The sequence below is a fragment of the Gymnogyps californianus genome, chromosome 1 (assembly GCF_018139145.2).
Source record: "Gymnogyps californianus isolate 813 chromosome 1, ASM1813914v2, whole genome shotgun sequence".
Lineage (NCBI taxonomy): Eukaryota > Metazoa > Chordata > Aves > Accipitriformes > Cathartidae > Gymnogyps > Gymnogyps californianus.
Genome location: NC_059471.1, coordinates 116,490,818 through 116,502,825, shown reverse-complemented (window position 1 = coordinate 116,502,825; position 12,008 = coordinate 116,490,818). Strand labels below are relative to the sequence as shown.

The 12,008-nt window shown below is 47.7% G+C and overlaps 1 protein-coding gene across 1 annotated transcript; it reads right to left on the bottom strand.

The window, feature by feature from the left end:
- Window positions 1-2,646: 2,646 nt before the first annotated feature.
- ACP6 (acid phosphatase 6, lysophosphatidic) lies at window positions 2,647-11,003 on the bottom strand. Its single transcript, XM_050910037.1, has 10 exons — window positions 10,818-11,003; window positions 9,353-9,481; window positions 9,130-9,260; window positions 8,398-8,477; window positions 7,497-7,584; window positions 5,803-5,932; window positions 4,998-5,098; window positions 3,527-3,622; window positions 3,155-3,320; window positions 2,647-2,825 (listed from the first exon to the last, which is right to left on the bottom strand). Exons 1-10 carry the CDS (start codon window positions 11,001-11,003, stop codon window positions 2,685-2,687), a joined length of 1,248 nt encoding a protein of 415 aa, XP_050765994.1. The 3' UTR covers window positions 2,647-2,684.
- Between the last annotated feature and the right edge of the window lie 1,005 nt (window positions 11,004-12,008).

Sequence of the window (12,008 nt, the reverse complement as noted above, 5' to 3'; positions counted from 1 at the left end):
CCCAGACTGCTAGCTTTATTATGTTGCGTTTATTGACAAATATACCAAGCTCACTATCCTCTCAACATCCTTTTGACTTTTCACCAGCAAACCTTTTGTGCCGACAGATGTATGTCCTCATGACTCATTACGCACTCGGGTTTTAAGCTTATGATTGTTTTTGTTTGAGTCAGAGCATGAGGCAGGAAAGAAAAGTGCTGTTTTGTCTGGGATACTGGAAACTTTAAAAGAGGATGTTTTACATGAGGAGAAACAAAACCCTAAATTTAAGTTGACATCTTTCCTGCCAATTACCTACTATACTAACATTGCCTTAAATGAAACATACTATATGAGGATAGGTTTGTAATGCAAAATGAAAAAAAAAAGTCTTTTAGGTTTAAGTTAACCAACCTGCATTAACTGCACTGGACTAAAATAGCAAGGGAGGCAGACTAACTTGGGTTAGCAGCTCCAGCTCAAGTTGGAGGGAACCTGAGGTTGAACATGTAAGCTGCTCATGTCAGCAGTTCTCATATTAACAGCCCACGGTAAGTTTGTTTTGGATTTCTTTTTCTGTCCCCTGGGATTTGTGTCTTTCCCAGTTCTTGCAAAGAGGCAGCCTATTCATGTAAATGCACTGGTTCCTTGGGAAATTGTTGATTTCTGGAAACTTTTATTCCATGTTATCAGAAATGCCTCAGCACTTCCCACTTACCTGTGTCCTTTGGTCTTTAAAACTCTTCCACTGTCCCACCAACCCTCTTCTGAAATCCTTATTTACGCTAGTTGTGGTCAGAAATAACTCCTCCTTCATACTGTGGGCCCTGACTACCATGGAGTTGCTCAGTGGGATGAGACCAATGCATGGCCCAACCACTCCCACACTGAGGGGAAGGGTAAGGCTGGAGCCAGGGCACAGAGGGCACTGCAGAAACCCTGTAAGAGACAGTGATCAGGTAACCTGTTCTAGCGGAGGCTTCTTCCTAGCCACTGCCGAGAAGCTGGCCTGTTTTTCTGAGGTCGTCTGCTGTTACTGAAATGTATGTTACCCTGCCTAGAGTGATGTGATTATTTTAACGGTGGGAATGCAGTGCCCTTTAACAACAGTGCCCTTCCATGCACTAGGACAGCTTGCATTGCGAGTTCTGTGGGTCTTGACTGTGTTGCAATTTTTAACCCGATTGCTGGTCAGTTTTGCTGGGAGGTGCTCTTAGCTCTTGTTTAGGAGAAGGTATGTGAATTCCCCCTTTGTCTACTGGTATGCCCAAAGCTTCTCATGCTGTTCCCTGAGACCTCTTTCCCAAGCAGTCCATGCCTCACAAATAACTTGCAATCGTATGCCATGCCATTCTCTAAATAGTTTATACTGTGCATAAGAGAGAGCTTGATTAGAGCAGAACATGCTGTTCTTAAGCAAGGGTAGGCCATTGATTTTTATATAATGGCATTATGTTTTTAGGCTGTATAAAAACTTGGTGGAAAATAACAATGTTTTGTTTGCTTTTTTGACAGCTTCTAATAGCAGTTCAGTGCAACCTCCAGCAATGTCTTTAGTATTCAAATTATTCTGTTCACTGTGCATGGTGTCAACATGTAATTGTGGTGGGGGCAGGCTAATGAAAGAGTAGAGGTAAATCCAGCCCACGCTTCTCAGGGAGAAGGTACTGTAGTGCCTCCAGTCACACATCTGTCAATGACTTACATTAACATCACTGCTGTCTGTTTTCGCTAAGTGAGAAGAGGGAACACAGAACCAAAACTGCAGGGCCATTTTAATAAGTGGTCCCCCTGTTTTAGCCTTTACATATCCCAAAGAAAGTAGGTCAGGATCCAAGTTTTATTTACTGATTGAAAAATGGAGATTTTGGCAACATAGTGATCCTTAGGATCTTACAGGAAAAAGTGTCATCATCTCAGCTAGAAGTACTTCTGTTGGCTATGCTGCTGTATTCCTGTTTCAGCAAGTGCAAAATAGATGCAACGCTGCCCAAAGCTGAAGTCAGTAGCAGCTCCCTGGACTTCCTTGTTTAAAGCACATTAAGCAAAGTTCACCAAGAGTGCATGTTCTTGTACTTGGCCCACTGTGGTTGTTTTGCATGTTCGCAGCAGAATTTCCATAATTACAGGAGTGCAGGGAAGAAGTTTGGAAGCCGTCTGTCCCTTTGGAGAGGTTCTGTGTGCACAAAAATGCCCTCAAGAAGATGGAGTAGCTAAATGCTATGCAATTTGGAGGCTTATCTGTCTGCAGAGCAACCCTCCAACATGACAAGAAAGGGAAAGGCACAGTGGCTTCTGCAGTTCGCCATACATAAAAGCAATCGTTATGTCAAAGTTCTCAAGTCTGGTAGCACAGAGCAAGCTGGGCTTCATCCCACAGTCTCAGCATACAAGGAACAGGTATGTTTTCTCTCATATTCCTGAAGCAGCCAGGGCAATTTAAAAAGGTCTGTTCTCTCCCTTGCTGTTTTCAGCCTCTCTGTGCTTTTGTGTGGCTACCTCAGAAGTGAACTCGAGCCATTCTGTTACACAGCTTCTTTCATCTTGCTGCTAACAGTGACAAGTGACACTGTGCCACCCTGTGTCTGGTAGGAAGAAGTCCCCTCATCTAAAATACCTTTAGAATAGGGAAAGCTGGCAGGAATATAAAGAAAAATAGTCAAAAGATTGTGACAATAAACTAATTTTAATTTAAGACAACTTAATCATGAGTCAGTTTGCTGATTCCCCTCCGTTTGGGAGCACAGGTTATTGTACTCCTCTGGACTGACTGAGTACTGTGCAAGAACTTCTAGAAATTCTTTGAGTGGGCAGAGCCCTGCTCTACATCCTTTCACCACTTGCTCCTGCAAAGGCAAAGAGACAAAATCACAGATCTTGTGCATTGCCAAAGCCCTCTTTTGCTGATACTGATGCATTCTGCGGCAGGGAAATATGCTAGTCGAGGCAAAGACAGAGAGGCAGAGGTTCAAAGTCCTTGCCTAAACTCACACTACATCAACAGCCAGCTCAACAGAAAAGGTATCTTGGCTACCATGGATGTGCTGTAGGTGTCTTACTCTGTTATCTGGCTTGATGGCATGCTCGGAACAAGTCTTGTTTCACAGCTTTACATGCATGCATGGCAAAACTAAAAGCCCAAGATTTGTACAGGGGACTTCCCCTGCGATCTTACCTCTCCGTGGTAAGACACGCGAACAAACCACGCTTTGGACTGCCGGTGCTGATACAGTTCCAGGGTCACATCTGCAGCGTAAGGTGGCCACTTGCAGTCAAAGGTGCCCAGTGCCACCAGAAGAGGAATAAGGGTAATGTCATGAGAAGCATAGAGAATGAGCTTTCTGATAAGAAGGGAAGGAAAAAAAAAAAACCAAACCAAAAATGTTAGCTGTGCTCCTCCATGGATAGCCAGTAGCACTCATGCTTTTTCTAGCAGATGAGCACTCATTCTCTTTACCTCACACATTCAACATCTTTCTGAACCAGCTTTTCACACTGACAGCAAGTCAGAATTTATAATGATTAGAGGAAGAGATCTGCCCTGTACCTGGCCTTGTCAGCTGGAGATGAGGGATCTACTGCTTCTGTAATGTTCTTCTGTAAGGTATAGAAAAGGAGACCAACACTCATCTGAAGAACTTCTCTATAAAAGAAGCAGAAATAAATCTACTAGTTTTTAAACTTTCAAATTAAGTAACTTCACATGAACACCTGGGAACCTGCTTTTCTTACAAATTGGTAACATGTATTGAGTGTAGCTAAGAACTATTAAATGCAATTCCTATGGTTACTTTTTATTTCAGCAGTTGCTTAGTCACCACAGAGATTCTAATGTGATTGCAGATTGGGAGAGGAGAGGTGTTAACAAGCAGTCTGATGAGGTGTGGCCCACATAAAGGGAAATCTAGAAACTCCTTGATGTTCTCTATGGTATTTTGTTTCCCTAGTTGTGATTTTTGGATGCATGGTTTCCAGCTAGGGAAGATGACGGTAGTTGACTGCAAAACAGCAACTGAAGTGGTTGGGCCCTTTGGTGGGAAGGGGAGGGGCAAGATTCAAGAAGGTGGAAGCTATATTTAAAAATTACTTTTTTATCCCTGTATTGAATAAAGAGGAGATCTTTAGACAACTTCTGGTGTGAAGAAACTCCCTCTACCTAATGAATACATCAGTGGAAATGGAGGATGAATGTGACTGTGGCTCTGCCGGCTGTTGTGGGAGTGGGGGAAATCAGTCTTTCAGTATCCAAGATCTCTAATACAAACTAAAGAAAAGGCTAAGGGCAACTGTCCTAACAGAAAAGGCAGTCCTATACCACCACCTGAGAAGAGCTGGTGAATACGGCAGCTGTGAATGAATCTGAAAGGAAAACGACTGCTAGGCTAGCAACTCAGCCACCTTTACAAACAGCTGTGGAGGAGGTAATTAACTGCATGTAGCAGCAGATTTTTTTGCACGTAGTTACATGCGTGCAGGGCCTGGCATCATCTTTTCCACTAGCACCAACACTTCTCAGCCCAGCTGTGCAGGTGCCATCCCTGGGATAAACTTCTCAGGTTGGAATTCAGATTGTAGTTGTGCATCTCCAAGGGCAGCCTCGCTTGTGCAGCCTCAGCGCTCAGGCTGGAAGCATCTCCTGTTCTCTTCTGCTTTTGCCTTTGACACAGGTTCACCTAAACAACCATGGCAACTGAGGCATTCATTGCCTACCTCAGTGGCTTACTGCTGTTCCTCGGAGACTACTCTCTCCACGACTGTCAGCAAAACAGGACGTAAGCCCACATCTTGGCCTCCTCACTGTGGACTCCTTTTTCCTAGCTCTTGTTCCTGACTTAAGGCACTGGACTTCACGCTGAGATGGCTGAGGCACAAACCTCATGGGGGGCAGTAGCCTCTGGTGGGGGAATGCAGCAGATCAGAAAGGACTTCTATCTGCCGCAGTAAGCTGGTGTAGCTCATCCACCCTGGGTAAACCTAAGACAGCCCCTAAGGCTGGAGGCATGGATACAGGCAATCACCTTGAACCGTCTTCCAGAAGGAAAAGCAGCGAGTCAACAGATCGACGCTCAATTGTCTGCTGAAAGTTCTTCAGCACAGGGCAGCTTGGCAAATTGTGCACCTGGAAGGAGATGATGTAGCATAACAATGGGGTTAGACACATGGATGACTGCCCACAGAAAACAGCTGTTCATGTCACAGCATTTGTACTACAGTATTGTACTGCGGTATTCATGTGAGGAGTTCTAGGGTGATTTTAAACATACAGGCTTGCTCCATCTACCAAAAGGATGGATGTTTGTTCTTTGAAGATATGTTTCTATGTGAAGGGAGTGTAATGCCTTGAGCTATTCAACTGACAGGCAGACCAATTACCATTAGCTCCAGCAAAAAAGAGGTACTAAGAGGGGTACAAGGTTCCCTTCCAGTAGCAGAAGCAGTCATCTGGCTCACAGGTAGTATGCTGGAAACAGGATTAACGTGACTGTTAGGTGCTGACTGCCAAAAAAGGGAAAGCATTTTGTAATGGGGTAAGCAAGGCCCAACTGCTCTCTTAGCTCTACTTCGTTACACTTGAAAGAGATACTGGATTTCAAGGTAAGAACATAAGTACTAGAGATGTACTTCATCCATCCTAGAGCAAGGCTGACTCCACATCTTGCTTTCTAAAAAGGCCATGCTATTTCTATAAACTTTCTGGATTGCATAGAAAGGTACTGGGGTACCCACTAGTATCAGTGGGTGTTGGCACTCTGTGGTTTCCTCCATATGCATGGTAAAGGGATGTTTCTTTCTGTGACAGTGCAACGGAACTGCTCAGCTCACCTGCTCAGCAAGAATGTTATCAAGGAGGAGAAAAAAATCCACCTTATCACCATCAATACCCATCTTCTCCTTAATTGTTTTCAAGTCATCAGAGATACCTGGCTGTTGCAGAGCATTCTTCAACTTATGCCTGTCAGGGAATTACAAAAACGAAACAAAAACTTTTTCGTGACCCCAGCCCAGTGGAGTTGTCTCGCATCAGTGAGGGGTAGAAAAGAAGCACCACAGGACACTGAGGAATTCCTGATGTTGGGAGTCTAAGTTGCAGAGTGGACAGACACTGTGTCTAGATGTCAAGGATTGGAGCTAGCTTTCTGCTCTCACAGAGGTGGGGGAAAAAATTAAAATGAGATGTGAGCACCTCAGAAGTGGTTCCCTTAAGCAAGGGCTGTGTAACAGTTAACAGATCTGGTCATACTGGAACAGTATAAGCCTGTGTCTTCAGGGAGTAGCCTTTAACTGCCTCATGAAAGAAGAAAGGGTAGAAGCTTTGAACTGGTTGCTGTATGCTGTGGGAAAAGGGAAACACCTCAATACTCACTTGTAGCTTAAATTCACCTCTCGCTTTGTTAGAAGCCATTTGCCTCTTTACACTGTTTTAAATTTTATTTTAAAAAGTTTAGCTGAGAATATCCATGCTGGCCATGTACTTCAAGCAAAATATGTTGTATAGGTTTTGTTTTCTCTGACCCTGATCTGTTGGGGAGGAGGCAGGAAAAGTTTAAGTTTGCTGTTTATTTTTTTAGGAACAGCTCTGGTTTCTGTTTGAAATCAAATGTGCTAGAAGTTCTAGCATAGGTAGCCTGTAAGCTGAGGCAGAGCTTCTTACTGCAGCTTAAAAAATCCACCTTCACGTGGTCACAAAATGTGCTCAGTTGGTGGGGGCAGGGGAAGGGAGTGGAAGAGCTTGCAGTTTACTTCCTTTTTGGACAATTGATGTTACTAGAGGAGGCTGAATGTACTGCTTCTATGGGCTGTCACCTCACCACTGTCAAGAACAATCCTTTGCCTGCAGAGTCAAGCATTATATAATGAGCTTTTGCAAGTGAATTCTGACAACTCTTGAATTTTGGACAAATATATGCTAATGTATAATCCAACCAAACTGTAATACATTTGCCTCTCTTGTTCAGTTTCCACCCCATGCCCAACCTGGCACAGGCATTTAGAGTACTTGACTCTGCAAACATGAGTGTTCTTTCTATGTAGGATGTTCCTATTTTACTTCATTAGTCTTTGTTAGATGTGTCAAGGCTGAGTATATTTCAGTTTCTTCAAGGTATAAATGTGACAGGAATGTAATAACCCCCAAACCAGAAGCTGAATATAAAAAAGAGGCCCAATATGTTCACACTTGAAAGGCTTGTTAAGGGATGTAGATGACATTAATTCTGCCTTGCAGCAATGCTGCAGAATAGCTGTACATTAGCTAGTAATGAGTGTTTGGTAGACACAGACTAAATTAAATTGGTCTTTCAAGAAAAAGTCTCTATATTTTTTTTTTCTTCTGGTGCCACTGCTTGGTATATGGCTCCGCTCACCGAGTATTTTATACAACTAGCTAACCATTCCCAAAGAACAGTAAGTAGCAGGGGAAGAAATTGGGAGATGGGAAGAAAATGTGCTGTTTTAAGTTACTACTACTGAAGTGAAACAGTAGTGAAATCATATGGGGAGGTATGGCTGGCAATTACCTGCTCAAGCACTTCAGGCGCTGGCAGTTGTGGTAATTGGGGTAGAGGATTTCAGAGCTTGCTTCATCAGTGACAATGACAACAGATCCTGTGGAACAAGAAGGAGGCTTCTGTGATCACTAGTGCATCTGCATGTCTTTAGACTGCTCTAATCACTCCCACAGTCTTTGTGCTCAAGTCCATTGTCGTCAACTAGCAATTCCCCCTGAGCTATCACCTGCAACACAAGCCACTGTGCTTATTTCTGTGCACACAGCACTTAATTCCACAGGGATGTCTGCTGTGCACCTTGTAAAGCTTTCTAGTTGTGTGTTCATTTTTTCCGTTGTTTGTACGTGCCAAAAAATAGTTTCTGTGTCATGAGGTGTAAGGAGCTCTGGCAAGTCATTTCTACTATTTGTTCCTGGAACTGAATACGGAGGGAGCAGAGGCGAGATCTTCAAAACCCAGAATGTATTTCTAGGACATACAAGTAGTTGTCAACTGTAGGATACAGCTGAAAGTTACTCCAGATACCAAACTTGTAAAGGATCTTGGCCGAGATACTTGGGTTTCTCTGAGAAACTTTTTTCAGATGTGCATCTCGTGAACATTGGACCTGGAAATTTTTGCCCTCTTGATTCTGAAGCGGATTAATGCTAACCTCCTTAGTAGGTCTGAAATTGCAGCATTCATGGCAACAGATCCAAGCTGAGCACCAGCAGAAAGCTACACAAAGAGAGGGAGCAAGTGACAAGTTGATAAATAACATACAGACCCAGGAGAGTATGGGGAAGAGGGCCAGGCACAAAGAACCAGGGAAGAAGTAACAACCAGGAGCCAGTGAGAGTTGGGAGGTGCGAGGTGTGTGCATCTAGGGAAGACTGAGAAAGGAAAGGTACTGGTCAGAAGTCTCCCCAACCTTCTTTCTGCTGTTGGTACAGCCCAGCTAGCAGGCACCGTGTGGACTCCAGATTCCGGAAAATATTAGTGGAACGGATGCTGAAAGAGAGAAAGCAGTTTGTGAAGTAGCACTTTCTGCTTCATGTGGATGTGGCTGCAGCTGGGGAGGACTTGCTGGAACTGAGGGTTCTGCTTTCACCGTGGTTTTGGAAACCTGTGGTGGGATTCATCTTGCCTCGCTATAGCTATCTTAAATAGACACCTATATCTGAACTGCTCTTTAACTTCCCTTTAGAGACAGTGGAGATAACAAATGGGCACTTCTCTGGTGTAATTTTTATCCCATCCTAAACCAGACACTCCCAGCATTACTGATGTGAGCAGCAGGAGCGTGCTTCATCTCACTGAACTTTAGCTATTTAATCTACAGTGAGGTAAATTGTGCTCCAGAAATGCCTGTTTCCCTTCATCACCATAAAGGTGCATAATACCACTGTCAATGGCTAAACCTAGGTGAGATGAATCTGTCCCTGGCATCACTCTCAGGACTGCTGGGGAATTGGATGCTTTGTGTCACAAGTGAGTTCTAGTACCGGCCTCTGCCAGCTGAGCAAAGATGGAAGGCCCGGGGCCCAGCCAGTCTGATGTAGGGTGGAGAAGGGTATGCTGGTCAGAAAGTTTCCCTAGCACAGGGCTACTTGTTAGGAGGGAGGAAGCAAGGGAAGGTCCAGGAGGGAACTGAGAGACTCACAAGACCTCAGCAGGCTTAAACGTTGGTGAGAGAAAGTTGGCTTCTTCCACATAGCTTCTCCTCAGCCTTTCCCCGAGGGCAAACATCTGCTGCATCCCTACTGTTGTCAGCTGTCCTGCAATTGCACCACCCTAAGTGCAAAGAAAAGGAGAATATCCAGTGGCATATGGAAATAAACAAGTCTACAGAGTGAACATAAAACCACCATGAAATACAGCTTCACCTTGAATGTGGTCTTTTTGTATTGCTCCTCATAGGGCGAGGAGGGTCGAGGTCCTCCATTTAGGTCAGTCACCATGTAATCAAGCTTAGTCTGAGCAGGTACATCTAAAAGAGTGGGATGCCATTCCACCTGTTTCAAAACAAACAGTGCTTCAGTGGAAAATGAGGACTTTCAAGAGCAGTAAACTAATGCTGGGCTGTTATTGTGTGCTGCCTTGCCAGTACCGCCACAGAGAGCCAAAGAGAACCAGTGTCTTCAAACAGACCTGTTGGAGTGAGTCCAGAGGAGGGCCATGAAGATGATCAGAGAGCTGGAGCACCTCTCCTATGAAGACAGGCTAAGAGAGTTGGGATTGTTCAGCCTGGAGAAGAGAAGGCTCCAGGGAGACCTTATAGCAGCCTTCCAGTACCTAACAGGGGCCTACAAGAAAGCTGGAGAGGGACTTTTTACAAGGGCCTGTAGTGACAGGACAAGGGGTAATGGCTTTAAACTGACAGAGGGTAGATTTAGAATAGATGTAAGAAAGAAGTTCTTCACTGTGAGGGTGGTGAGGCACTGGAACAGGTTGCCCAGAGAAGCTGTGGATGCCCCCTCCCTGGAAGTGTTCAAGGCCAGGCTGGATGGGGCTTTGAGCAACCTGGTCTAGTGGAAGGTGTCCCTGCCCATGGCAGGGGGGTTGGAACTAGATGATCTTTAAGGTCTCTTCCAACCCAAACCATTCTATGATTCTATGCTACATCTTCGATTTGCTGATCTGCTGTGCATCATGCACAGATGATGCGCATGAAACGCAATACTTGCTCTTCTGCCCTTACAGGAGAAGGATCTGTACAAAATCTCTGTTGCTGCTATTTGTTGCACACTGAAAAGCTTCTTTAGCAAACCACCAGAACTTATATCTGCCAGCCCAAGAGGCTGCCTCCTTGGAGGCTATGGGGAGACGGATCAATCGCAGTAACACCGAGGCAAGTAAGCGCACGTTTGCCGAGCATCTGTTGTAACGTGTAGTGCTGTGGGGGAACGGCTCAGCACTAGGCGTTAAAGAGCAAACTCCCTGGGAGCAGCAATAACTTGCGTTACTGCCGCTGCCAGCGGCCGCAGCCCGGGGATGCCCATCCCTGCGTCCTTCCTCCGAGGGCTCCCTGCAGCCACAGCGGAGATTGTTCCCTCTGCCGTCACCCGTCCCACTAACAGGGAGTGGGACCATGCTATCGCCGTTCCGCTTTAACTCCCAATTCCCACGTTTTCCCCAAATTTACTCTCGGTAGTGCCTTGGGAAGGGAAAGAACCCCATTTACAGGCTGACGGAAGCAAGACAGCCGCTCAGCAGCGGGCACCCCGCCAGCTCGGGCTGAGGGCGCCAACCGCAGCTCCGGGGGCAGCCGCCACCGCTCGCCAGCCCCCGCAGCGCTCCGGCCCCGCGCCCGTCCCGTCCCGTCCCGTCCCGTCCCGTCCCGTTCCTCACCGGCGCTGCCCCTGGCAGGGGCCGCAGCGGGGTGCGAGCCCCGTGCCGGAAGACCACCTGCACCAGTTTCAGCTCCAGGTCCCGCCGCTCCCTGCCGACGTCGCCATCCTGGGCGGCGGCGGCCGCCGCTGCCTGCCGCCGGTGCGCCCACAGGGCCAGGAAGCCCAGGCGGATCCGCCAGCCCATGGCGGCGGTGCTGTCACTGCCGGCACCCGGCGGCACCGCCGCGCCGCGCCGCGCCGGCCGGGGGCGCGGGGGCCGACGGGAAGCGGAGTCCCCCGCTGGCTCCGGTCAGCGGCAAGAGCCCGGCGGCGGACTACAGCTCCCAGCGGGCACCGCGCCGCGGGGGCGGGCTTGCCGGGGAAGCCGCCGTGAGCAGGCGCGCGGGGCTGGGCGCGGCCCGGGGGGTGTGTCGCGGCCCCGCCCCGGCCCGGCGGGACAGGTGGGGCCTGCCGCGCCTCCGCCCTGGGTCGCCCCGCAGCCGCAGCTGCCGCCACGGCCGCCGCCGCGGGTGAGGCCGTGGGGCTTCATCGCCGCCTCCTCGAGGAGGGCAGCGCTGTCGCCCTGCAGCCAGCTGCCTGCCTGCCTCCGTCCTTCCTGCCTCCCTCCCTCCGCCCCTCCCTCCCTCCCGGCCGGCCGCTGCCACCTCTTCTCTCTGTCTTTGTTAGTTCTTTTTCTGTGAGGAAGCGGCCAGGTGGGCGCTCCCTGCGGGCTAACTCACTGGGTGCAAGTGTGCGGCTTCACGGGAGGGCGAAATCCTTCTGGGTTGTTTGTTTTGTTTTTTTTTTTTTCTTCCAACTTTTCCCTCTGAAGGCAGGCTTGGCCGCGGGAGTGGCGTGTTCAGGTGGAAGAGCCCGCGCTGGTGCTTGTCGGTGGATTGAATTTAGTACAGAGGGAAGAGCCTGCGAGGAGGGAGAGAGTCCCTGAGTTCCTCCCCAGCTGGTTGCTTGCACCCTCCTGTTAACAGCCATTGATGAGGAAGGAAGTTTTTGGGAGGGGAGGATGTTGCATTCAGCTCAAATCTCATATGGACAAGGCTCTTGTGCACAGCATTTTGGTCTTTAATCGGCCCATGTGGATGTAGTGTGAGCAGCGGGACAAATTTCCCTCTTGTTGTTCCCTCCAGTTCATGTGTTAATGGTAGCATTTTGCTGAGGGAGGGAACAGCTCTGCTCCTTACCCGTGTAGCTT

Bases quoted from the DNA above. Each gene is read 5' to 3' on its own strand.
- ACP6 (XM_050910037.1), bottom strand. From the start codon at position 11,003: ATGGGCTGGCGGATCCGCCTGGGCTTCCTGGCCCTGTGGGCGCACCGG. The intron at 9,482-10,817 runs GTGAGGAACGGG...GTTTTGAAACAG, and splicing joins CCCTGCCAGGGGCAGCGCCG to GTGGAATGGCATCCCACTCT. The intron at 2,826-3,154 runs GTAAGATCGCAG...TTGCCTTTGCAG, and splicing joins GCGTGTCTTACCACGGAGAG to GAGCAAGTGGTGAAAGGATG.